A 27,217-nucleotide genomic window follows, 5' to 3' on the forward strand; every position below is an offset into this window, starting at 1 on the left:
AGGAGGAGGTGTGCTGGTGAGGCCTGGGTAGCAACTAGGGCCTGCTCCCTTGATACTGACGTGCACATACTCTTCTGATTTAAATTCCAGATCATACAGCTTAATTCTTTCCAGGAGAAACTTCCCACATTTCCTTGAAAAGTAATAACTTCGTGCAGAAGTGCAGAGTTGATGGTTATGGGGCAGTTCTTATTTCTTCTCTTTGCAAGTTAGGAATGGTTTTTCTTCAGTTTTGTACTGAGGAGAAAAGAATAAAATGCCATTTTTAAAAAATACCTGGCACACTGTCCTTCATTTTTAGTGAACTGAATGTGTGCCAGTGAAGGATTCAGTTGTAGTTCATAATGTGGAATCCCTGACTGTCACTAGGAAACCTCTTTGTCAGTGTTTTGAGCCATTTCAAATATGGAAATACGTAAGCTAGGCTTTTCAAAAACACTGCAGTTTGGTGGCAAACCTGATGTAAAAAGCCACCAGAATAAACAATATGGTGGTTATTTCGGAAAAGAAGGGAGAAAAGGCAGGATTCTTGGATAGTGGATAAATCAGTCATAATGATTTCAGTTAATGAAAGCCAGGTTGTGTCAAAATTGTACTTCTAAACTTCTGTATTTTTGAGTAACAGCTTCATGTTTGGAGAATTTTAGTTGTCTGTGGTGAGTTCTGATAGCAGAAAGCGTTTGCACATCACCAACTACTCAATCTAGTTGAAGTGTTAAATCTTATCTGCTTAAAATATTAAGGACAGCCAGAAAACTTCAGCTTTCTTCTTCAGTACCACTTTTGCTTTAGTCTAGATAAGGCGTTAGATAAGAAGAAAGCTATTGGCAAATTGGGGAATTTATTTGTTGAGCTCTGTCCTAAAGACACTGAGTGAGGGAAAGGACAGAAACACATTGTCCTAGTAACGAAAGATTTATGTTGCGGTTACGGGCAAAGCTGTTCTGCAGTCAGTGTATATATTTTCCGGAATAGGTGGAAACGGGCGATTCTGTTGGGGAAAAAAAAAACTTAAGAAACTTCAGAAAGGCTTCATTCACACAAGAGGCAATTTGGTTAAGTCCTGAAACTCTTTTTAAAGATAATAAAATGACTTGTTACTGCTGCTCAATTATTTTCCTGAGTGTGTCCTAATTAACTAAAATAGAGTGCTGAAGATATGGATTAGCGTTAAATTGTTTGGTTAAGGTTTGGGCTTTGGTTTTGGATTTCACATCTGATAGCCTTGTCTAATCTGTATATTTCAGTACTCAACTTGTTTTAAGCTCAAGCTCTTCATGATTTTGACCCGTGCTGCTATAAATAAAGTCTTTTTGAGGGACAGAAAGAATAGTCAAACTAATCGTAACATGTGATATTTGTGTCCCTGTATTCTCCTCACCATCGTGTGTGCAGGAAGATGTTGTTCAGCATTTATTGCACTGCTGAAGGATCCTTGAGAAAGACAGCAGCAGGATTGCAGCACCACAGCAAAGCCACTGATGCAGCCCGCTGTCTATTCCATGTCTCTTGTTAAAAAAAACACTAGAGAATAGTCAAAAGAGCAACTGGGTTTTCGTTGGCAGCACTGGTTGGGTCTCAGCTGCATCATTCAACATCGCAGGATGTTTCTCAGAGCAGGGAATGATTTGTGAGCAGGAAATGTGTGCATGCAAAAACTCAGGGGTTTTCTGCGCATGCAAAAGTACAACTGAGGCATTAGCATGGGGCTTTAGCAGCTGATTATTGCATCCCACTGAAGAACTTACATAGCCTGGCTATCCATTAAGTTCCAGTCTATCGTATTTTTTAGATCTGCTGAGGTTTTCACCAAATTAAATAAGAACCAAAAATGAACCTGTTTTCAATCTGAAAACAACTGAAACTGTAAACGTGCCTTTGTGTTTGCAGTGAGTCATTACATCCACCCATGAATCCAAACCAATCACTTCAGGATTCTACTTTTGTGAAGCCTAACGTTAAAAACTAATGAACACGAGTAAATGTAATTCAGATGTATTTGCTGGAGTACTTATTGTGTCAACTTTGCTGTCGTCTGTTGCTGTTGAGTTGTAACCCTTCTCAGTATGTGCCTTCATTCCTGTTTTTTCAGATTCAGCCTCAGAAGGTGTGACCGACAAACCAATTTTAGATTGCTGTGCCTGTGGAACTGCCAAATACAGGCTAACGTTTTATGGAAATTGGTCAGAAAAAACACATCCCAAAGACTTTCCACGTGAGTATCATCCTTTTTTTTTCTTAATATTCTTGTTCTACACAAACATGGTGTAGGTATTTGGAGATTGCTGTGATGTTACTTGGTAAACACCCCACTAGGGTCAGTAATGACAAATATGCAGTACTGCTTATGTTCAGTATTGAAAATCTACGGATGCTATAAATTACAAATAAATTCTAGAGATTTGCCTGATGTTTTGAGGTGTAAAGATGTTTCCTTATATAGAGATTACCTTTTTTTTTTTTTTTTTGCCTCTTCTCTTACTGAACGCTTAGCCTGGATTATCATGTACAGCCAGGAAATGGAATTTAATGCAAAACACAACCTAAAATGCAGGACACACTAAAATTTACAACCGTGTTTACAACCGTGCTAATCTAGCCAAAACTCAGTATTGTGTCCTTTCACAACCTCGGAAAGATTCTAGTTAATTCACTGAGCCCTGCGTCTTGCTGCCAAGGAGGCTGGTTAGACATTCGGACATTAGCGTACTCTCAATGTTGCAATGAATTATACAGCTGAAATACATATTCTGAGCTTTATCTCTCCAATCCTGTCGACGGGATCAGGATTTTTACTGTAATAATCCAAATAACTGTAAATAGTGAAGTTACAAAGAAGTGTATTATTTGTTTATTCTTTCATTACTTATTCCGCAGCTTGTAGCAGTAGATGCTAGGATATGATTTGAGAACGTGAGTCACATTTATTGGTCTTTAAACTTCGTTAGGTTGTCTGTGGCTGACGTTTGTTGTTTGGTCTTTTTATGTCGTTTTTCTAAATTTATTACTTTCTGCCAGAGTACCACCATATAAATCAAATGTGGTTTGTGTATCAGTTCATAGTTCTGATAGTCTAAGCAATATTGCTCACATTGATTATTTAGAACATCTGAAGTTGAACAGTACCATTGTTCAAAAGCTGTCTGTCAGCATAATGCACAGGAGATGAAATAAGCCAAAGTGAGTAATTGTAGAAGTGCTTCTCCAGGCTATTGCACGATTTATGTATCTGCTGAGTGTCACACTTCATATGCAATGTTAGTAGGGATTTAGGTAGCGGTTGGAAATAGGAAACATGAAATTACTGTGACTTTGTGTTGCAGTGGATGGAAAAATGCCCTGATGGGCTGGCTGATGGGTCTGGCTCAAGGCGTTACGGTCAGTGGGGCTCCATCTAAGCTGCCAATCAGTCACTGCTGGGGTTCTGCAGGGCTCTGTTTTGGGGATACTTCTCTTTAATGTTTTTATCAATGACTCGGGTGTGGGAATTGAAGGTATGTTAAATAAATCTGTAGATATCTCTAAAGTGGAAGGAGTTGTCGATTCCCACAGGGGCAGGGAGACCATAGCGAGAGATCTTGACAAATTGAGGTCTGAGCAATCACCAAGCACACGGAATTTAATTCTACACCTGGGATGGGACAGCCCTGGCTCTGTGTGCAAATGATCTGGGGATTCTGGTCAATGACAATTTGAATCTGAGCAGCAGCGTGCCCTGGGGGGCATCAGGCCCAGTGCTGCTGCTGGGGAGGGGAGGGATTGTCCCGCTCTGCTCTGCACTGTGCAGCCTCATCTCCAGCACCGGATGCACGTGTGGCATCACAATATAAAAAAAGACATAAAACTACGTGAGAGCATCCAAAGGGAGGCTACCAAGATGGTAAAGGGTCTGGAAGGAAAGACATTTGAGGAATGGCTGAGGGGAGAAAGGCATTGTGGCGTCCTACAGCTCGTCACAGAGAGCAGAGGCACAGCACTGAGCTTGGCTTTCTGGTGACAGTGGCAGGAGCCAGGGGGATCGGTGTGGAGCTGTGGCAAGTGGGGGTAGAGGAAGGTTCTGAGCCACGAAAGGTTGGGCCCCAGAACAGATTGCTGCTGGCTCTGGGCCTGCCCCTGAGCCACCTGAGTTCAAGAAGCGTTTGGATACCGCTCTCAGACGTGGGGTCTGGGGTCTGGGTGGTCCTGTGTGGAGCCGGGGGTTGGACTTGATGGTCCTTGTGGGTCCATTCCAACTCAGGGTATTCTATGGTTCTGTGAAAAAAACAACCACCACATAATGTAGTGGGATTAGTCCGAGTAAAAACAGCTGATGAGACTTTGCACTGAAATTCCCAAAAGGTGGTAAGATCTTTTATCCAGATGTAGCAATATAACAAATGAAAAGCAATCATTAACGTTCTTTGAAAATTTGAATTTGTGCAGTAGTAACGTTGAAGTACTATTGGTGATGGATTGTAGTAAATCCTTTATTTGCAAAGTTGTTATGCTATGAGGAGGGGTTGGAACTAGATGATCTTCAAGGTCCCGTGCAACCCAAGCTGTACCACGAATCTAAAAAATACCTGCTTTGTTTTTATGCCAACAGTGAGGCTGAAATAGAAAGCCAATCATGGAAGTTTTATTTCCTTTCTTTAAATCAACTTCTGAGTCATTTTAAATATCACCAATAATATGTATTGTGTTGCTTTTCTCCTAAGAGAATATTTTGTTTACTATCAAACAAACTGTTTCTGAAGGTACTGTGCAAAACTGTTAATCCTAGAAGACTCTTGTGTGTTTTCACAGATTCCATGAATTAGGAATAATTTATTATACCGGTACAACTAAAACACCTCTGCTCTATGACATTATACAAAGCATAGAGTGTACTTAGGAGTCATTAGGTTCTACAAAGTATTGCTCAGAAGGAAATCACTGCAAACTACTGCAGCACGGTTTTATAATCACAGAGTGACTTGGGTTGGAAGGGATGTTAAGGGTCGTCTGGTCCTAACAGTCTGGTTCTGAGTGTGCCAGCCATCAAGTGGGTGGAAAGAAAGCCTGTAGGAAAGTTTCTGGAAGTAGTTCTTAAAAACCTTTGCTTTCGTGGAACTGGGAGAGACTGAACATTTTTTATTAAACTGATAAACTGAGGCTTATAGAAAATCAAGCATGCTTTGCAAGTGATTTTTGCACATGGTTATGGCTTCTGATATTAAAACTAGTGGCAGTTGAATTTCACTTCATTTTAAATCTGGCTCAGTGGGAACTATCAAATTTCCTATAATGTTTTTCTGATCAGATTGATTTGTATTTACACAAACCCTGAGCTTAAAAGCACTTGTCTCTGGTTATTGTCCATATAAGATAACAAACATATATGTTCTTCATTATGATTTCATCTGCACGATGTATCAGAGAATACATACACATGCATATATTCTTGTTAACTGAGGAATTACACAAAAATGAAGTGAAATAACACCATTGCTAAGCTGTCTGCGTTCTGCTTGCTGTCTCAGCAATCGGATTGTGACAGACTGGTGGTTCAGAATAGCTGTGGCCTGACATGCATCTGATTATTTTATGTTTTGAAGTTTCACTTGTGTTTAGAGAAGTTTAGCAAGTGATTGAGTAGTCTATTCTCACAAAAACAGGACTTTCAAAGTGAAGAGTGAAACATTTGCAGATGTCTCACGGATTTCATGAAAAATGTTTTGGGAAAATGTAGCGTATGCTTTGAATAGATCTTTGAGGCAAGTCCATGGACCAGCTGCATTATGCAGAGAGCCAGCAGCTTTTTAGGAAGGGGTGCTGGGTGCGAGAGGCTTGGCTCTGGTTGCAAAGACACTGAACTCTTACTCCATTTAGGACAGGACGGGGGGAAAAAGCTGTGGAGCACATGGGGCAATTAGTTCTACTGAAGACCGAAAGGCTCTCTGGTTCTTTTCTGCATTTTTCTTTTTTGGGGAGTATATGGAACCACCTTTCAGTAAGTTTCAGTGTCACTCGGTGCGTGTCTGTAGCAGTGAGATGCTTTGGACCTGCGTGTTAGGAAAAAACAATGAGCAGTCCTTCACTGAAGCTGAATGGCAGTTTCTCTCTGCAGTTTGGAAGGGCTCTGCTTGAGGAGCAATTACTAGATGATGCGTTCACAAAGCAGCAACACAGCCTCTTACTGGGGAAAGTGGTGTAGTGGGGTTTAGTTTCTCTTCTTCTCCATTTAGGGCACAATTGCTGATTAGCTTTATTGGTCTCTCAACGCGCCAAGCCCGCTATAATTCAGAGCTCAGTGAGTTTATTTATGTCCAAGGAGAAAAGCAGATGCTTTGTTCTCTGTGCTGCTGGATCACCTTCCCTCATCCATTCTGCTTTTTGCTACGCGTTTCTCCCTTGATTCCCTACCGTTGTTTTTCTTTCTTTTCCTAACCCATTTTCTATTCTGCTGTGATTATGTTCCTGCATCTGACTTTATCTATTCAATTCTCTACACTGTCTTTATCAATTTCATTGTCCCACTTTTCACATTTTAAATTTGCATTCCTTTTGTTTACTTTATTATTCATTTTTCATTCATTTATTCTAGTTTTCAGCTGTTTTTATCTCTCCTCTCTCCATTTTGCATTGCAAAGAAAAATGTTAAATATTGTCTCATTCTGTCATTCTCCCTGATCTCCTATGGTCTTTGCACTGCTACCAGACTGTCTGCTTATGTGAGGAGTTCATTTTCTCATCCTTTTCCTTTAACCTGATATCTTTGCAGAGTGCTATTTGATGCTTAATGAATTCATTTTTATTTCCAGTACTGTGGGACTTCTGAGACTCCTTTCTGCGACTCCTTTCTGCTCTAATATCTTTTCAATTCCATCAGACTTTTCTAACATTTTATCTTCTTAAACTTTAACATTTTTTCTTTTCCTGCATAACAAGACAAGAAACCAGAGCAGGAATCCATTTGCCTGTCTCTGCATTGGGGAAAATGGGGCAAGTAAATCAAGCAGCCATAGAAGCACCAAAATGTGCTCCTTCGCTTCCTTCCTCAGTTAGTGGGAACCACTATGAGTGGTTCAGGAGAAAATAAAAGGCAGCACCATGTATGTATGGTGTGAATATGCAGTAACAGAAAAAAAACAGCTACATTGGTGTTCATAAGATCAATTCAATATCTGTATTTCAAAAGTTTCTTGGAAGGAAAGCTGAGCACGATTTGCCAATAGGAAACAGACTTTGCTTTTTTTTTTTTTTTTAGCCAGGAAGCTGCTTGCGCAGTGCAGGGAGGTTTGTAACTCTAAGCCTTCTGTATCTCTTCCTGATAATGATTTGGCACAAGGATATAAACAAAAAGCTGAAATGCTCAGTGATTATATAGTCACAGTTGTATCTAGCCTCTAGCCTTTTCTGGTGCTCTGCTGTCACCAGCCAAACACAAATCTAGTGGGCTGTTGCAAGAAACTAGTATCTATTCACAAGGAAATGACTTGCTGAAATCTTTGACTCCTTGCAAGTTTTATCCTTATGAGCACTTCACGTGAAGGCCTAAAATTAAAAGATTTTTAAACATCCCGAGGAAGCTCAAATGAAGACAAATTACACTAAGCCTGTACTAAATTTCTTAGGAGATGCTTGATCAGCTGTCCTGCCTTTCTTTTCGTTTCTGTCTTTGTTATATCCAATAATCACTAACACATGGTATTGTATTCTTGTAGTTGACTATTAAGGCACTCTAAAGATAAGGTGCACTGAGGTAGTAAGAAATGACAGCATGTAGCACACACTGAAGTTTGGTACCAGTGAGGACCAGGGACTTGAAGCCCTTCACTTTAATAAAAGATTAGGAATTAGAGTTTGAGCCTCTTTTGAGGGTAGCAGGTATTAATGTTAGAAGAATGAATGAATATGTTACTGCTGTTTTAATTCCCCTTTTTTTTTTTTTCTTTCCTTTCTTCCTGCAAGGGCGCACCAACCACTGGTCTGCGATCATTGGCAGTTCTCACTCCAAGAACTACATCCTCTGGGAGTACGGAGGGTATGCGAGTGAAGGCGTCAAGCAGGTTGCAGAGCTGGGATCCCCAGTCAAGATGGAAGAAGAAATTCGACAACAAGTAAGTGTGATTTAAGGTATACTTTACAAAGAATGCATCCCGCTTTGGATTCAGTTAAGCAGATGAAGCAAGCTGTCTGTCTCTAAAGACTCATTCTTACTCTGAAATTTTTTTTTGGTCTGTGAAAGGGCAAATAAGTTGTAGTGTTGTGTACTTAGAGATTACATTACATACATTAGAAATATGTGAGTAAATGCTTTTTTTTCTTAATCGTGAAAGCACACAGTTTGTTAAAGGGAAAACTTGAAAATGGCAAGCAGCATGCCATTTTTCTTTTTGAAGTGGTGAACTTTGGTGTATAATGTGTTTTAATATTAATAGGTTGGGTTTTTTTCTTCTGGTACATATCTTATTTGCAGTTAGCTGCAGATTCATCCAAGTTAGCAATGCTCTTACAGGAGAGTAAGGTAATTTTTGTTGCTGAGTAGGAAGACTTTACATAATTGCACTAATAAAACTTGATGAAACAGGTTTATGGTTAAGGGCAAAAGAGCCTTTACAGTATATCATCCTACAGGGAATTGACTTAGCTGAGCAGAAGTCAATCTTTCAAATTGTTTATAGATGATTTTCATTTTGTTACATGAAGTAGAAAGCGACCAAATAAAGTATGCTGGGGTATGGTGATGATTGTTATTAGAATGTCTGCCTCCATGAAATTCAAGGGCTCACTAGAAGCTCATCGATGAGAGAGAAGATGTAGATATTAGCACATATAATAAAGCTACATGTATAATTTGGTATGAAACTATGCAGGGCAGTACAGGTGTGTACAACGTGTATCGCTGTGACTGCGCCACATGGGAGAGAAAGAAGAAATTCTCCCAACTTATGACGTTGTACGGACGAGACAGGTGCCAAGTGGAAACAGCATTCAGTAAGGGAAGTTAAGGCTGAAAAATGAAGGCAGATCTGACTTGCTAGAGTCCCTTTTTCTCAGTCCTTTCCTGAATCAGGTGGCACAACAAGTACACTGTTGTTTTGACATTTTGTGGGACTGCTTTGCAATCTTTAGTGTGCTGCGAGGCAAGATTTAGTCTTCAATTGAAATGTACTGTTTTAATTGTAGTTCTTGGTCTCTTTCTGCTTCTGCCTAACTTATTGAGAATTAAAGGTTTTAAAATGGCTGAAGTTTTAAAGAAATTATGTATTTGTTTTTCAGTGATTCAGCACTCTTTTTAAGGGTACAAATTTCACCAAAATCAAAATAAATACTATGAGATTGGAAAACAGTACTTCACGCTTCAATGATGATAAAAAAAATTATCTTAAGAACAAAGGCTTGTTATCTTTGTACTAAAAAACAGAGCACTTGTTTGTACAGTCTTCACAAACATAGTGAGAGTTTGGTGCCCGTGATTGTAACCGTGTGAAAGTCTGGCTTGCTCCAGAAACAAAGGGGGAGGAGGGAAAAGCATAGGATGAAGTCAGGTAGAGATGTAACTGTGGAAGTTATGCTGAGCAGTGGGGGAAGAGATGGGGAATTTGAGGGTAAGATGGAAAAGATGAACATGGTGACTCATTCTGCTTTCCAGAAACTGTGCTCTCTGTTTTTCCGCACCATGCATTTCCAAAAGAAGAGAGGGACTTGCGCACTGGCTTTGGTTCAGAGGTGGTTGTGACTGTCAGAGAACATAGCGTAGCTCACTGGCTGCAAACATGGCCGGGGTGGATGGGAATTTGGTCGTCCTGGTCTAGTGGAAGTTGTCGTTGCCTATGGAAGGGAGATGGAACTGGATGATCTTTGTTGTTCCTTAGAACCCAAACCATTCTGTAGTTCTCTGAATCTTACGGCTGCTGAGGTCGCACATGGAATCAGTGAATGCTACAGTTCCTTTGAGGGTCAGGCTTACCTGCTTGTGTCCAACCTGCAGCAATTCTTGTTTCCCTTGTTAGAACTTACTGTGCGCCAGTTCAGCCACTGAGCTGTCGTTACGACTGGATATTGCTAGAACAGTGCAGCTTCTCTATGTACACTGTAACATTTTCATTTGACCTTTGGTTTGTTTTCGATATGCTTAAGCTCAACTAATATTTTTGAGAAGTACTGAGGTAAAGTTCTGCTACCTGACAACAGAGCTAGTAATGTGAAGAGCTGTTTTGTTGGTGTTCGTTGAGGCTTTGGCTTCTTTTACTGTAATTTTTTCATTCCAATATCTTCTACTTGCTTTGAAATTCGTAATGTCATTTCTTTCCCCACACTTCCCAAGCAACCTCCATATTTATTTCCCACTTCACCTGGGGCTCAGAACCCTGTTGCACCTGCAGCGTTTGCTGTGCGGTCTTTTAGGTGAATACACAGGAAAGTACTTACAGAACTTAACACTCTGTGAGGTTTTATTGAGACTCAAAAAATCTGATTGTTTTGATGACGTTATTACTAAGAAGTTACAAAAAAACTTTTTGTTAATGAAGCTGCTTTCTGTAGATGGTGCTTTGTTAAGAAGTGCCCTAACAGTTGTATAATTAACAAAAGATTCTCAAGCGTGAGCGCCTCTGTTCTCTGTGTGATGGACTGCTGAATCATTGTCAGCTTTTCTCCCTGAATTGTGCCTTGAATGCTCTGATTTGTGTTGTTACTGTAAAGAGACTCTGATATTGTTGAATGGGTAGTCATGGGTGCTGCAAACTTGTTTGATAGTTTATAGTTTACTTGCTTTATAGCTTATTTCTCTGGGATAAATTGAAAGAACTACTCAACCTTTGTGGTAAAAGTTTTTGTTTCAGATTGGAAGGAAAAAACAGAGCAGATAAAAGTATTTCTACTAACAGTCTGTCAAGTGATTGATGTGTACAATAGAGTAATTGGTGCATTATGCTCCAGGGATCGTTCATGAGCAAACAAGGGATGAAAAACAATGGTGTGCACAAAAGAACATTCACCAACCTCTTGTGTCTCTGAAATACGTTCATTATTTCACTTCTCAATGTTTTAGTTTTCAGAAGGTCTGATTTGTCCAAGATCTATCAGTTGAAAAACTGCTCGGTTAGAAACAAATACAAAATTTGATAAGAGGAGTCTTGCATCTGTATTCCGATTGCTTTGGTTAAAGAAAATAATAACATTGATTAAAACATGTAGGTACAAAATAGATTGAAGCGCAATGCGCAATATTATTATCATTGACAGATGCACCAAGATGAGAATAAGGTGAGAACAGTGACAGGCTTATTCCCCTTAGTTTCAGTGTCTCAAGGGAGATCTTGTTTGGTTTTGCTTAATTGTTTGAGGAAGAATAATTTAGGAAAAATGTGAAGTCATTTTTAAAACATGTTGGTGGTAAACGAGGATAAAAGATATTCTGGACCTTGCCATTGTCTTCAGGAAAGGCAACTGGTGCTCTCTGCTTATTGCCTGCTGGCACAGAGCTGGCATTCCCGACAGGTTTGGTTTAATGCTCTGTGCAATGTCAGCAGGTGGGATGACTTCTTCTGTTGTCTTTAGTGGCTATAGATTAGAGCTGACTGCCTCCAGAACTCTAGAAGAGCAAGTTAGATGTTTGTAGATATTGTTATATGTTATGATGAATGTGAAGACAATTTCCTAATAGAAGATGACGCCTGAAATGGCATCCTGAGCTTTCTATAGAAGAAAAAAGAAGAAAAAAAAATAGGAAATTTGGATCGATCCCTATTTATGTATTTTATTTTGAGAACCAGAGTTTTAGTATTTCAGTTGAGTAGCTACCATGTCATTACTGGCATTGTAATGCAGCACTGCATTTGTCCGTGTAAAAATGCGGTCATTAGGTTTTTCTATCTCAGCCTAGTAAAACACCTGAATTGAAAATAGGACTCTTTAATATATTGTTTGCACCATTGCATTACTTGGCGAACTGTTAATGAAGTATTACCGATTACTGAAGCAGGCTCAAAATTTTAATTTTGTGGGGATTTTTTTACTTATCTGTTATTGTATACTAATAGAACTTAAAATTGTCCTACCAACCAGGGAGGTTCAGTTGAGTGCTTGATAGAGCAGCTAAAAATTGAACACTTGAGCTCTGGAGAGAGGATACCACTAATTATGGTTGAGAATAAGGCTGCTTTGCACTTGAAGGTTGTGATTGCTGCAGAAATCTCAGGCTGAGCTCATTTAAAGCAGCTGAAAATTGGTGCAAATATGATGGCTTGGCCTTCATGGTACACAGTATCTGAGATTCTTTTGCCTTGTGCTACTTCTGAGTTTTCTGTGGCTGCTGTTATTCATGGAAGCAATAGGAAATGGTCTGGCTGGGATGTCTCTGCCTACCCAAACTACCTCGAATGGCGTCACCCTGTGGGTCAGCCCCTCCATCTCATTCCGAGGGCAGAGATTTGACTTCCCAGCTGCTTTTCAGAGGTTTGCTTAGGAAATAGTAGTATTACCATAAAGTCTAATGTAAAAATTACACTGCTGTATTTTTTTTAGTTGTCCAAAACTCCTTTGTTTCTCTGCAAAGGCCATAAAAACTTCTCTGTGCTTTGGACTCTGTCAAATACTGAGGTAGTAAAGCCCCGTCTGAGCGGAATTTCTACATTAGTTACAGCCTGGCTGCATGTTTTTAATGCTGTATTTAATTCTAGATAGATTGAGCTGCTTGATTATAAATTTGTGTCTAAACTTCTGTTTGCTCTCAGATTCCTCTACTGCTCTGTGCTGCACATCTGTCAAAAATTACAGTTCTTTTTCTTGTCTTTTGAAACTGCTAATAGTAGATTTTCCATCCTTTCTTCTCGGAAAATATGTCTTGTTTATAATTTCAACCCCTTTTGCATTTTGGTAATTAGAAAATTTGAAATGCCTTGTAATCCTAAATTTCATGACTTATTTCTGCCAAAAAAAGAAATTGTTGTGTGTTATTATTGTGAAGGGAAGTCATCTACCAGAAAATAACTCATACAGTGGGGTTTAGAGCACTTCTTCTAAGTTGAACTACATATTCTAATCAGTTTCCAAAAGGAGTTCATTGGGATGATTGCCAGTTTGTGCTGATTTCTTTGAAACAAGAAAACAAACAAAGCAATTCATCACAACTGCGTTCTTTTTCAGTACTTGCTGATAATAACTTTTCTTTTCTGCTAAGAAACAAAGCTGGTATTGAATGCCAGGCCATTTCTCTCGTCACAGCCAAATAAACGTGATGCCAACACGTGTTAAAATACAGCATTTGTTTCAAAAACACATACTTCTAAAAAGTGCCTTTTTTATCTGAGGACTATTAAAATATTTAACAAACAATCAAAACCTTATTTTTCTTTTATCTGAGTAGTGATTTGTGAGGTCTTCACCCTCCAGAAGGAAAGCAGAAAAGAGAAAATCAACTTTTTTTCTGAACATGTGTTCTTTTGAAGGCACTGTAGAAAATACAGAATTTAATTCATCTTGCCCGTAGGTTTGTATAAACAAAACAGGCCCTGGGTGTTCCCATCAGAAAGCTGTTTTTTAATTGGAGTTATGTTGTAAAAACTTTGGTTGTGTAACTGTTTGGCAATCATGATAATTGTGTTTTAGCTTTAAAACTAACTAAACATGTGAATGAGATATCAAAAGAAAGACTCAGCATCGGTGGTTAAAAAAAAAGCATCTTTTTTATTAAAAGTCAGAAAAAAGTATTGTTTTTTGGTGAAAATATCCCTGTATGTAGTAGGAAACATTTCTCAAAGAAATGGGTTCTGAATAATACAAAGCACCTTGATTTAGTCTAAGAGCCATTAAAGTTGCTGTTGCAAAACTAAGCTTTGATAAATAAACATTAGAATCACAGCATGGCCTGGGTTGCAAAGGAGCACAGTGCTCATCCAGCTCCAACCCCCTGCTGTGTGCAGGTCGCCAACCAGCAGCCCAGGCTGCCCAGAGCCACATCCAGCCTGGCCCTGAATGCCTGCAGGGATGGGGCATCCACAGCCTCCTTGGGCAACCTGTTCCAGTGCCTCACCACCCTCTGGCTGAAAAACTTCGTCCTCATATCCAACCTAAACCTGTCTCAGTTTAAAGCCATTCCCCCTTGTCCTATCACTATCTACCCTCATAAACAGCCGTTCCTCCTCCTGTTTATATGTTCACTTCAAGTATTGGAAGGCCACCATGAGATACCCCCAGAGCCTTCATCATCAGGTGATGTTCATCCTTAGGTGACGTATTACTTCCTGGGACAAAACCTGAAAGATTTGGCACACTTTTAGTAGTTCATGCAGTCAGCCAATAAAGATGCATAGACAAATATGTGTTCATTTGAGTTCTCTACAAATATTGTTGTGCTGTGGGCAATCTCTTAAATATTAGAGCACAGCCAGGCTGTGTGAGGTTCATCTGCTCAGGGGTTTGTGAGACCTGGCAGGCACTGAATGTGATTTCTGCAAACTGTCCTATGATTCTGGTTATCTGCCTGGTTTACAACACCAAACAAAACACCATTTTAAAATGTTGAGCTTTGGGTCAAAGCTTGAGCAAGTTAGTAGCTTTGGTTAATGGTGTCATTTCATGATGTCTAGTTGATTTTAGCAAGAGTTAGTGACTGAGGAAAAAAAAAAAAAAGGAAATGCTGCAAAATGACTGGAAACAGGCTCTGTCAGTGGAGCTGTGACACACTGTGGTTGCCATTGCCCAGGCTTTGTGGTGTGCCTTTAATCCACTCCTACTTGTACTAGGGGTGTGCAGGATCAGGCCAGATGCTTTGTGTCTCCTGCCTGTGAAAATAATGGGACAGAACTTTTGCACTCATGTGACCTGGGATTTGTAGAGCACTCTGTCGTTGTGCTGGGTGGTGTTCAGGCATTTCCTTTGCAGAACTCATTGTTCATAACCGAGCGTGACCGTACTGCAAAGCAGGCACGTGCATCGTGCTCTCAGGGGCTCTGAGTGCTGAGGCGCCTTGCTCTACTAAAATCTCTTCAGCTTCTTACATTGGAAAATGCTTCTGGATGTTGCAGCGCTGAACAGACTCCTGCTGGGAAGCTGTTTTCATGGGGAACAATGGCAAATTGGCTTGAGCGTGGTGCAGGTAGTCTGCCACAGCATCTAAGGTCCTTCTGCCTCCCCGTGCTGAGCACCTTGCCAGTGTTCTGGCTGCATGCCCACCTCTGGCAGACTCAGAAACAGGCGATTTCCCCCAGGTGAAACATTTCCTCCAGGCCAATGTTTCCATTCTTAGAGATAAATAATTTTAAAGCATTTGCTGTTCTATCAGTGCTGCAGCTTTTTGGGCTGGCGGGCTGCTGCTGGCCTCATTATCTTCCTCAGAGGCTGCTGACAAGGAGCCTTGACTGTGCTGGTGACAGTCGAGTGATGTGACATGGAGAAAAAAAGTCTTTCTTTAGCATTGTTTTATATTTTTCTGCTCCTAAATAGCATTTATTATTTGATGATAAAACTGAAGGCTGCGAGCTCTCATCTAGCTTCATGAATTCCAGAGGTTTCACACCTCTGTATGAGGTTGTACGAAACTTGGAAGTTTTCCTCTCCGAATAATTACCTGGTTATTGATAGGAAACAATTTGCATAACTAAAAAAGGAATTAATATTTTAACAGTTCAACAGTTAGGTTTTCTTTTGATTTGCCTTAAGTTGCCTTGCTGCCTGTTCTCCAGTTACCACATTCGTAAAGCCGAATGAGAAGAAACGTTTCAGTAAAATCCAATAATCAGGTTCTCTTTGAATTAAAAGCAGTCAAACCAGATAGAGATTTTTTTTGTTTTGTTTTTTAAGCAGGAGAGACTGATTGAGAGGGGGGAAAAAAATGAACTCACAGTCTGGTGTTTCCTCAGTGAATTCTGCTAAATCATGCAGAAGGAGAAGCAACGCATTCCTACCGTTCTAATGTCTGTGGTAGTTGAAAGGCCCATCAGCGCTTAAAAAGTTTTTCTCTACCTCTTTGATAACTGACTGGATTGCAGTGAAGCAGTTCTAGAGGAGGGAAGTAGCTGTTTCTGCTTCTGATAAATCCATTCCCTTGGCCAGTGTGCAATAATTGTAGCTCAAATACAGACGTAAATGTCACCAGAAAACATCTTCTGTTCAAGACGGGATGATTGGATTGCTAGATATTATTTGCTAATTTTAAAGCCCTTTAAAATATCTTGCCTTTTCATTTCCTGAGTTAGGATTTATCTTACTGTTCCGCTGTCATAAAATTCTCACTGTCCTGTGGCAGATTCACCCAGTGGGAAGCTGCAATTAAATGACTTTCAGGTTATTTTCTTTCAGTCTGCCACTGTAGCAGTATTAAAGCCTGAATATGTTTGATGCGTTGATTCTTCCTGTACTGCTCATGCTGAAGGGCGAACACCATCCAGGCTTTGGCAGCCAGAGCTGGAGTTACTGCTTACCACTGCTCTGATTTGGCGTGCAGCTCCAGATGCTAACAAGGCACAAGGCACGTGTGTGGTGAATGACTCTGGGGCGCTCGAGAATTGTCTTAAAACATCACAAGCAGTGTGTTAAGTGACTCAAACTGCAGAAGAACCAGTGTGTACAACGTCAAGGTATGTGCTGGGTGCCCTGAGAAGGGGCATTGGCTCCTCCTATCTTGAGAGGCGTTGGCTAAATTCCTGCTGACTTTTTTTTTTTTTTTGGATGGTCAGAGTACCATTAAAAATTGAGCTAACTAGGGAGATTACTCATCGGTTATTTGTCTTCTTAGATTGTTTTTGCACTCTTTATCTGGAGGAATTCCGATGTGCTTTGCTTCGGTCAAAAGCAGGAACGGATCTGCTTAACTTGTGTGTGAGAGAAATTAATGCTGCCATTAGTTTGGAAACATGACATGCTCGCAGACTGCACATCTGAAATAACGTATAGATGGATTTAGGAATATAATGTATGTAGTCCATACTAGCAACTGAAACGGATGCACGAGTAAACAGCAGGCTCAGATGGAAAATTAAAACTCTCTGGAACTCTTCCATAAGGATATTCATGGTCAGTGATCTCCTTTAAATGTGTATCCAGCCATTCACTGTTACCTAAAAATACTTTATAGAACATGTGTTTTCAGATAATTTGAACGCTCAGGTGGGATAGCATCTGTGTGTATGTGGGTGCTTTTCCAGGTAAGCATTAAGTGCATCAAATGATTTTCTTCCTTATGACTGAAACAGCGCCAGCACGTACAATACACCTGACATTCTGTCCTCAGTCATCAAACTAGGACAAGTCAGCTTTCTTCTTTTCATACATCTAGTTCTGTACAATAGTGGTTGGTTTTAGTGGGGATGGAAAAGAAAGGATAGGTTTAGGGAGTGCACTGGTTATGTTATTTAAAGAAATGGAATGTGTCCTGAGATTGTCACCTGTGCCACATTCCCTGTAAATCAGTAGTACTAACTTAGATGTTGAGGATGCAGTGATTCCCTCCCCCATTTCTTTCAATACTTCTGATAGTTTTAATGCATTCAATAGTTTTACTGAAGAATAAATATTTGTGTAGCAATCTGAGTACTTTGAAATATCCTTTATTTTTAAATCCTATTGAAAGGTTAGAGGAAAAGTTTATTAAGCACTTCTTTTACTAGAGCTTGAAGATACACTTGCACTACATAGTTTAAAGTTTTTTTAAAGCACAAGACAGGTTATTGATATTACTTTCAGGCTTAGAGGTTGCTCACTGAATATTTTATAGAAAGATATGCCTATTAAAAAGAAAGCAAAGATCTAAGCTGGCATGAGCAAATTTGTGCCTTGTAACACTTTGAAAAGCATGATGTGGGATGAGATGAGGTTATTGTCTGTATTTGGATATAAATTCCTATGGTTGTTGATAGGAATTTATATTCCTATAAAAAACCATAAATTCCCATGGTTGTTGATGGTAGAATGATACTGTAGAAGGACGGATGATTTTATGAGGACTGTCATTTTCAGCAGAGAATAAATCATAACTGCAGCTTTTTATTTCAGATACACTTAGGAATCCATTGAGCATACCTACACTTTTCATTTTTGGAGGGGGCTCTTAATATGAGGGTAAGAGGAAAAAGGAGTGGGGAGAACAGTCTGTTTTTGCCTGGACAGGAGGAAGTTACCAAAAATCAGCAGAGTTGTAACGAATGTGCAATCTTCCGTTGACTTTGCAGTTGTGGAAGTTGGTGTCTATAAAATATTATTTTTATTATTTATGTTGAAGCTGCTAAAAGAAGCTGTGCAAGAGGTTGAAGACGCATGCTTGGACTTCTTGCATTAAAATGTACAGTCAGGCATAAAATATGTAAATATATCTAGACATATATAGAGAGAGAACCTTACACAGTACTGATTAATATCTATGGACTTTCTTTCAGTGCGCTTCTTGTTTTCTGTATTCAAACTCTAAACATCAAAGCACAGCTTTTGGTTTTAGTGTTCTTCCAAAACAATTTGATCGCTTCAAAAAATCAACTTGCCACGTCACTGCTGTTCTGTCCTCACAGCTTCCAGCTGAATGTTCAGAAATACTAGAAAGCAGGCCATGAATACATAGAGAAACTCGCTGTCTAAAATCTGATTGAGCTTCACGAGCTCTTTCTCTTGAGGTGTTTTATCAAGAGAATGAGGTAAGTCATCACTGGCTGATGTACAGCCATGAAGAGTAGCATTCTATTTTCTTTAAAAACGCATGACACATTCTTCCAACTTTTGGGTTAAGAAAGGCATTCAGAAGTTCTTACAACTAATTTGCAACCAAGATCTGTTCCTTGCTTCATTTCTCCTCGGCTTTGGAAATCTACAGTACTAGAAATAAATGAAAAACTCTTATGTAAACTCTGCGACAAGACTTTGTCCTGTAATATTCCTCAAACAGCTTGTGTTGGTGGCAAACTGGAAATGCCATCAACAAATTTCTTTTTAAATACAGGAATTTGAATCCCTTACACAGACCTTCCTATAAATAAACTATAGAAGCTTTTTCTTTTCATTTTACAAATGAAAATGCAATTATTCTACATCCCATATAAATTTATTTAATAATCACTCCCTAGAAATTAGGATTTATTATCTGATCCATTAGAAGTGAAATTAAAATGCTCCCTTTGAAACATTTCCCTCTTCTGTGCTCTTTCTCATGTAAAAGAAGAGAGGCAAACTTAGGAAAGAACAGACGACCTTCCTTAAATTTGCATTAGAGAATTGTTGCATATCACCTAGCTATAAAAAAATATCTTCAGTTGATTTAATTTTACATTACTTGCAAGGTAGACTGTGTTGGTCTTTATCCATATCTGATGTGCCTGCCTGTTCACTGTCGTCCCTGTGTTCCCACCTTGGTGTTACTTGGAGTGCTCTTGCTGCCAGGAGCAGTGATGGTGTATCGAATCTGTGTCTTATATTCATGCACATTTTGCTCGGAAACAAGCAGTGCAAGGAGTTCTGAAAATCCAAGACTTGGGTTTTCATGGTGTCCTTTTGAAGTGGACCTTTTTCTTTTTTTTACAGGTTACGACTTATATCTGTATGTGCTCATGTGAGTCGCTGCTTTAGTGAGAGCTGAGTGAGTCGTCTGCAGCTTTGCAGCCTGAGTGCTGTTGGTTGCAGTCCTGGTGGTTTCACGGGGAAAATGCTGTAAAGGTTCTTGGAGGGCATGTGCAGGTTTTTGCACATGCTGCTTTTGGGGGACGTTGTCTCAGGTTTCCTCATTAGACACAGTGTCTCTCATACCATTAATTTCTTAAATAAATCCTATGTGACATTCAGATCCACAGTTCAGAATGAAATTCCAGGGGAAGCAAGTGCTTGTTACATATGAGCTAGCACAGAGTTTGTTTACATCCTTCTCTGCTTATTTTGTTCTTTTGACAAAAGTAAATAAATAAGAGGATGCATTGTAGAATCACAGTTAGCTTTGCAGTGCCTTCAGAAGACGTGTCACTTGGTTTCAGCACTTTTGCAGCAATGTTGATAGAAGGCAGATGGAAAGATTCGTCAGCACTGAACCAAGTAAGGAGAAAGCCTCCTGTGTTCCACAGATACTCAGTTCTTTTAAATTCTTCCCTTTCCTAAGGTAATTATGTGATTGCTGCGTACTTAAGAGCTGAGAAGAACATCTCTATAATGAGCAGAATCCAAATAGATTCTTAATGCATCTTTTTTAGCTCTCCCTGTATCTGTGGGTGCTTACTGAGATCATTTACAATAGATTGCTGCTGCTTTTTAAAGCACTCTGCCTCGCTCTGTAATTGATGTATTAGTGTATCCCCTAAGCGTGTTTTCTTGCTCATCTTCACTCCATTAAGATTAAACAGAATGGCCATTAGGTCATAAAGAAATAAAATATTCTCTTCACTGCTTACTGTGAAAAAGCTTCTATTATCTGTCAAATAAAAAGATTAACTTGGCCTTCAGGTACATTTTTAATGGCCTTTTAAATATAGGCCTGAACCGCTGTAACAGTAATAGATGAAGAACTTTCTTCATCAGGGGGAAGTGTCTTAATTAGGTGTCAGCCCTGGAATTTTTGGTTCAGCTTGTGCTCTTAGCCATGAGATTCTTCTCCATGGTTATCTGATTTCATGACACAGTTGTAATGCAGGTTAAAATTAGGCGGCCAATTTGTACTTTATTACTTGCTGCAGACTTTTTAATAGGTTTTAATTAAAATGTCAAAGATCATATTCTCTATATATTGCCTTTCAAAGAAGAATTGAGAAATATGAGTTTGTAAAAATAATCCAGTTTTCATTCTGCGAGCATAAACTGCATTTCCAATTTAATATTTAGTTGTGAAACAGAACTCACATTTCTCTGTTAGAAATTCAGGCTTGCAGAACAGTGTGTGTTCCCCTTGTCACCTGTATTCCCTTCTAGTTTTCTCTACTGCACTTCTGAAAAGAGCTGGGGGAGAGGAAATGCTTCAGATGGTGAAAGTCATTTTAAAAGTTGATCAAGGAACACCAATGCCACTTCTGTGGTCTCATATGGTTGTGTAAGACAGGCGTAAAAGATGCACAGCAGTGTGACTGCAAAGCTGTTCGCTTTAGGTGTGCTTGTGTTTGCTATCCACCATGCCAGATAAACTTTGCAAAAGTATTATTATATCAATAACTTCGTAATTTTACCAGGGGTAATTGCAGTCATTTATGTTATTGAATATGTTGTCATTAATGCTGTCATGGATCCAGAGTCAGTGTTCACAGATGATCAGGGAAGTGTCAGTGTTTGGTGGTTCTCATTGATGTTGACAGTGAGTTTTGCACCAATGCTGCTGAGAGTTTGGCTATTGTTCATAACTGTGATTAGAAGCTTTGGGATATTCTTGTCTATGTTTTGTTTTCCTAATGATGTTACTGACTTCTTTAATACTTGAGATCTCCAATGGAAAAATCAGCTTTCCCAAGAAGTCTTGTGTGCTGTAATGGTTGGTGTTCTACGCATTTACTTAATAAGGTGAGCAAAATTATGTGATATCCATTATCTAATAGCTAGTCCTTAGTAAAGTACTCACAGAAAGATGAAAGGGAATAGTTTCGATTTTAGAATCAGAAATAAATCTTAGCGGATGTTGCAAGAAGTTGCTATGTCTTGTTTTAATAACAAGTGCATGTGTTGTTAGTTCACGACGAAGGCTCCTCTGAAGTCTGAAACTCAGCACTTAAGGTAGCAGTTGTTTTGCTTGGCTGGCTATGATACCTTCCTGAGCACTCGCCAGCTCTGCGTGCTGAGCTGATCGTGGCTGCGCTGCCTTGTCCCAGCCTGGTAGGGAAGGAAGAAAGGAGCTCCATCGTGCTTCAGGTGGTATTTTGACACTTCCATCTGCAGTTCAGTGTGCCTTGTTGCTTGGTGGGGACACAGCCCCTGTAACGCTTACAGGAAATGTAAGTTTTTCTTTTTACCCATTTTTCTTGCATGAAAGTATTCTTACAAGTCCCTCACTTACTATGTAAAGCAGGTAATTAGCTGATTATTTGTGCTCCACTTAGCAAAGCAATTAGAAATGTATCACACTTGGCAGTATAGTAGAACAGACTTTAGAAGAGGGCAGCTTACTCAGAAGATGCTGCTCCAGCCTTACCTCCAGTACCCTGGCAGTGATTCTTGCCCTCTGCTGGCGGGTAGGTCCAGCAGGTCCTGCTGTGAGTGACTGATGCATTTATTTTTTTTGCCCTGGAAAATCATAATTTGCCTGGCCTAAGCTTGCGGCTGTGCCCCATCCTGCTCTTAGCCAAAGGCTGTGACAGGACAAGCTGCAGTAAGTACCCCTGATCACCTCACTGAGCCCTGTGCAGACGAGGGCTTGGAATGAAGTTAAAAACATAAAATGGAAATAATTTGCTCCTTTGTCAGTTACCTGTAAACATTATCCATCAGCCTATTTGCAGTGTAATAGCCAAGCAGTTTCTTGTATATTTGTTGTGCAAAGTTGGAGGAGGTTAGTTCCTTACAGATTCAGGCTTGCCTTTATTTTCATCCCATTTTTCCTTCTAATCTTTCCTGTAATTGCACTGAAAAATGATTTAGTGAACTTCATATCAGCCTGTTCTGAAATGGTTTCCCAGGCTTCTCTTAACAAGCGCCTGTGCTTCAACCTGTCCCAGACTTTGCTGTTATTTGGTCAATTCTTCTGCACTTAATTTTACGACCCTTCAGAGTTTATAGGCTGCGTATTCTTTTCTTTCAATGGCTGTTCAAAATGTAGCGAAGGAATTAATTGCTGGCCTTTTATTCATCAATAATGTTTTATAGGAAAGTCTTCTTCGCCACCTGCTGCCCCTCCCCCCCTTCTTTTACTTTGTAGAAGGTGCAGTAAGTGAGCTTGCAAGTCTGTTTTCAGTTTTTGTTTCTGCCTTCATCTCTTTTCAAAGTCTGTTTCAGGAAGAATAGGCGCTTTGGTTCAATTCCTATATCTATCTATCTATCTATCTATAATTTTATATATATATTATATATATATATTTTTAATTTTTTATTATTTTTTATTTATTTATTTATTTATTTTTTTTAGGGGGAGTGGGGGGGGCTGTCTGTGTTGGGAAAGGAAATTATGCTGTACAGAAATGTTAAATTTTCCAGGAAATTTTTCAAAGTCGTACTTATTGCTGGTCTGTTTCGACTGTCCAGATGCTATTTCCTGAACCTTTTCTCAAACCCAGTGACTTGAAAGAAAAACAAAACTAGCAGTACAAAGGAAGATCCTCAGCAAGTAACAGTTAATTTAATTGCTTTTCCTATCTATATGATCCAGGTCTGTTATCCCACTGATAAAGCAGGAAAAAAAAATAATCTTAGCAAAAAATATTAGAGTCTTTTAGTCCTGTAAAATTTCATTTTTTGGGAGCACGAGTGATTGGTTCTTGTCCACATAAGGCAATGCTGCTTGAAGGTACCCCTATGGGCAGACTTGAAGCTGAAAGAAAAATGTCTGAGATAAGGATGATTGAGAAAAGCATGAGACTTCTTATGTGAGTAGAGTCCGAGATTTTGTTCCGTTCTGTTTTTGTGGCCTTCTGTTGCTGGTGTGTAATAACGCAGGTTCCTATGGCTGTTTCAGTCAGTCAGTATGCCTGGTCTCCTCCAGCCTGGCTGAACTTAGGTAAAATCTGTGATGAGGTGGTGGGAGAACCAGTGCTCAGGAAGAACTTGATTGGTGTTTCAGCAGCAGAGATGGGAAGTGGGAATCAGGGGAATCAGGTCTTGAGAACAAATGTCTGGATTATGTTGGGTTCTTCTTGGCTAATCCTAGGCTCTGAAATTTCATTGTTAGATCAGCACTGTAAACCGTAGCTTTGATTTGACAGCAATAAAGTCTGGATCTCAGGTTTTGCACCCGTGTGGCAGGGACATTTCTCTGAGGATGTGTTTTATGCCTCCTCTCCTTGTGTTGCACAAGGGGCTTCTGGTGCCAGCTGGTAGACTTGGGGTTTATTTGTAATGTATTCCATCAGCATTGCTCGGGTTAATGACCAAAGAAATGCCGACTACATCAGGCTGGGGAAGGCGCTTCATTTGGCGTTAGCATCCATGCAACAGAAGTGGTACCAGAAAGCCTCATTTAGAGCCAGAAAGGTCTGGAGCGCTCTACCAAAACCCGTCATGCCTGGAAACAAATCGCACACCTATCTTTTAGGATAACCTTGTGGCTTTAAGGAGAAGTGGGAATGCTAGTGCATGCCGGAATCAGCTTTCAACCTCTCTTCAACCATGCTAATAACTAGGAGAAAGCCCAAATGTTTTGTCAGGATTGACTCCAACCAGGATGAGTTTGGGAATTTTTTCCCTTTGCAATGAGGCAAAACCACCAGTGTGATAACTGGATGATCTTTCAAGTCCTTTCCAATCCAACCCATTCTAGGATTCTGTGGCTTCCCCTAAGACCAGACAAGGAAGAAACTAACATGGGTAGGGACAACAGTATCCAACAGCATGGTCACTAAGGCACGTTTCTTTATTTTTTTTTGAGGTCCCCCATCTGTGCTGCAATTGGAGTAGCTGCCTGTGGGGTGAGGGAGAGTGCTGGGGACTGCTGTCCATCCTTTTAGGGAGATGCGGGGCTCTGCAGGCAGTTGGTTCCTGCCCTGGCAGAGCGAGGTGCTGCTCTGCTGCCGGTCCTGGCATCTTATGCAGCTCCTTCTTCTGAGCTGCAGAAGGGCAGCAGGGTGGTGCCCAAAGGCAGAGCAGAAGGGTTGGAACTAGATGACATTTAAGATCCCTTCCAGACCAAGCTGTTCTGTCTTCAGTGCCTATGAGAAAGGCTGCCACATGTTGGTGAGATCATCGCTTCAACAGCAGCCATTTGTCTCAGAGTGCTCTCTGGAGGTGAACATAACGATTGCTTCTGAACTTGGAAGCATGATTGAGGCTGCCTGTCCCCTTAATCCTTTTGTTGCTGAGGTGCTTTGGTTCATCTGATCTATTTAAATGATAAAGTATGCAACAGACTGTTTCTTCAAGAATGCCCTTTATGCCTATTTTAGCTTGATTTAGGATTCAATTTAGGATGCAATAGCAAATGCAAAAAGGATTTAAAAAAAAAAAAAAATCCTCTTTTTAAGCAAGATCAGGCTGGCTGCAGATATACAGGAAAAGAACCCACAACATTATTCTTTATGTTGTGGCTGAGAAATGCAAAACTGACAAAAAGTTGTTTTGCAAGTGACAAAGAAGCCAAGAATGTCTCATCAAGAACGATACAGGGGGCTGCAGTCAGTTTGCATGCTGGAAATGGTGCTGCTTTTTAGGTGGAGTAAGTGGGTCGCTAAGGAATAGACAGGCTGAGGCTTTTCACACTGACAAATTGCTGAGTACCTGCGGGAAATTCTTATTAGAATGATTATAGATGGTTTATGAGATATAGATGAATTTACAGATACACAAAATGATTATAAAACGTCAATATAGGCAAAGTCAAGAACGCAGTGGGTAAGAACTTGATCCAACTGTCCGTTCAGTCGAAGCAGTGGTGATTAGATTTTCCTGCTCTCCTGGTCGCTTTGAGCTGCAGTCAGTGCTGGCCTTTGTTCTGGCACAATCCTGCCTCTTGGTATGGAAGTCGCTGCTGACGTCCGTTTTGTGCAGCTCTCGGATGTCGTCCCGCTCCTGTGTGGGATCTGATGTGCTGTGAGCTGCATTCAGCTTTCCTCCTCGTGCAGCCTGGGCTGGGGCCTTCCCAGGGAAGCTGAGCTGTGCGTTTAAAGCCCAGATTGCTGGAGGGGCACAAAGCAGGAGTGATGGTAAAAGCTGGTCCTGGGCTTTTGGCGACTTTGCTGCTAAGAGAACATGTGTGCTATCATACAGTAGGCAGGAGAGGCGATGAAAGGAAAGGAGTGTAATAGAAAGGAAGGTGACAGAGTGCCCGGCGCTGTGCATCCAACTCCCGTCCTGCAGGAATGCTGCTTCACCATGGTGTCATCCTCTCTGAATGCTCTCTGGTCAGATCAGATTGTTCTTCTGATTTTAAGAACATACATCTGAGATTATAAGGCTTTTTGGGGCATCACTCTACTTCTGTGTGTGACCAGTCTGATGTGTTAAAATACCACAGTTAAAATACTGAGTCTCATGGAATCGGTTTTAAAATGGGATTTCTAAGACCAGGAAGAAAAAGAGACTTAGAACTGGAACTTTCCTCTTTCTGTAGGTGGTGTCTGTGCTTATTTTTGCCTGCATTATGGTGATGTTTCCAATTATTGTGCTACAATGAGAAGACTGGGAGTTGTTTGAGAAAATATTAAAAGTCTCAGACTTCTTGAGGCCGTAGTTCCATGCCTTTACTTTCTGATGGTTTTTTGGTGATGATACACCCCGTGTGCCGCCTTGCTGGTTGTTAAAGCCTTGGTTCTGTGCTCGTGGCAAAGCGTTTAGAGTAAAACACGGCTAGAAAACAGGCGGTGTGAAATCAGGCGTGCCTCCTGCTGGGTCCAACGGTATTTATACCCTCGGTACACTGTGGATTCTTCCTGGTATTTGTCAGTTTTGTATTCTGTACAGAATATATACTGCTGTATTTTGCTTATGTAGATATTACAAAACCCGGGCACAGTGAGAAATCCTGAAGTCCTGCTGAAGGGCAGACCTGTGTCCATGATTGCCCAGTCTCACTAAGCACGAGATCTATGGTACACGTGGTACCAGCTTTTGCCTCTTGCATTGACACTTGGATTTCTCAACTGCCCTAAAACTAATAAAGCGGATTAGTGAGCATCTGATCTCGTTAATTAGATGAGTGAGATCTAATTGTCCAGGCATCAATTTGAACAGCAACGCAAGTTTTCCTATTTTCCTTGCACCCTCTGAAGAATTAACGGTGACTCTGAAGGAAGCTTTTGTTAACTCTTGTTAACTGTTGTTAACAGTAAATACCAATAACATTGCTATTTGCCCCAAAGAATGCAGAATGGCGTAATTATGAGCGCTAAACATTGATGCTACAGCTCAGCATTTTAGTAAAAACTTCCAATTTCTTTAGTCAGCAGGTTCAGGTCATATTATAATTCACAGATATATCAGTATTACTTGTCGAAGTTTAATATCTGCCAGTGGTTACGTTGAACTGTCCACCAGAGTGCTGAGTCGAAGGCCCAGTTTTCAGTCAGTGCGAAAATACAGCTTGAATTAATTGCTGAAATAATGCTGATTGATATCAGCCCAGGATTTGCTGCAGTGATTACATTCAGAGCGTTGATGATAATTAAAAGCGTGCCTTTTAATTCTTGTATGTATTATGATTTATTTTTCTCAGCTTTCTTGATTT

General features: G+C 40.2%; 1 protein-coding gene across 1 annotated transcript in view; it reads left to right on the forward strand.

Annotated features, from left to right (window-relative positions):
* SPON1 (spondin 1) overlaps nt 1-27,217 on the forward strand; it is a gene marked incomplete at both ends in the record, with an annotated part of 182,770 nt that overhangs the window by 76,001 nt on the left and 79,552 nt on the right. The window contains 2 exons of the mRNA XM_079536927.1: nt 2,093-2,215; nt 7,933-8,081. Of these exons, the coding sequence (XP_079393053.1) occupies nt 2,093-2,215; nt 7,933-8,081 (272 nt within the window). The remainder of the gene's footprint in view (nt 1-2,092; nt 2,216-7,932; nt 8,082-27,217) is intronic.

The sequence above is a fragment of the Tetrao urogallus genome (genome assembly GCF_951394365.1).
Source record: "Tetrao urogallus genome assembly, chromosome: 6".
NCBI classification, from domain to species: Eukaryota; Metazoa; Chordata; class Aves; order Galliformes; family Phasianidae; genus Tetrao; species Tetrao urogallus.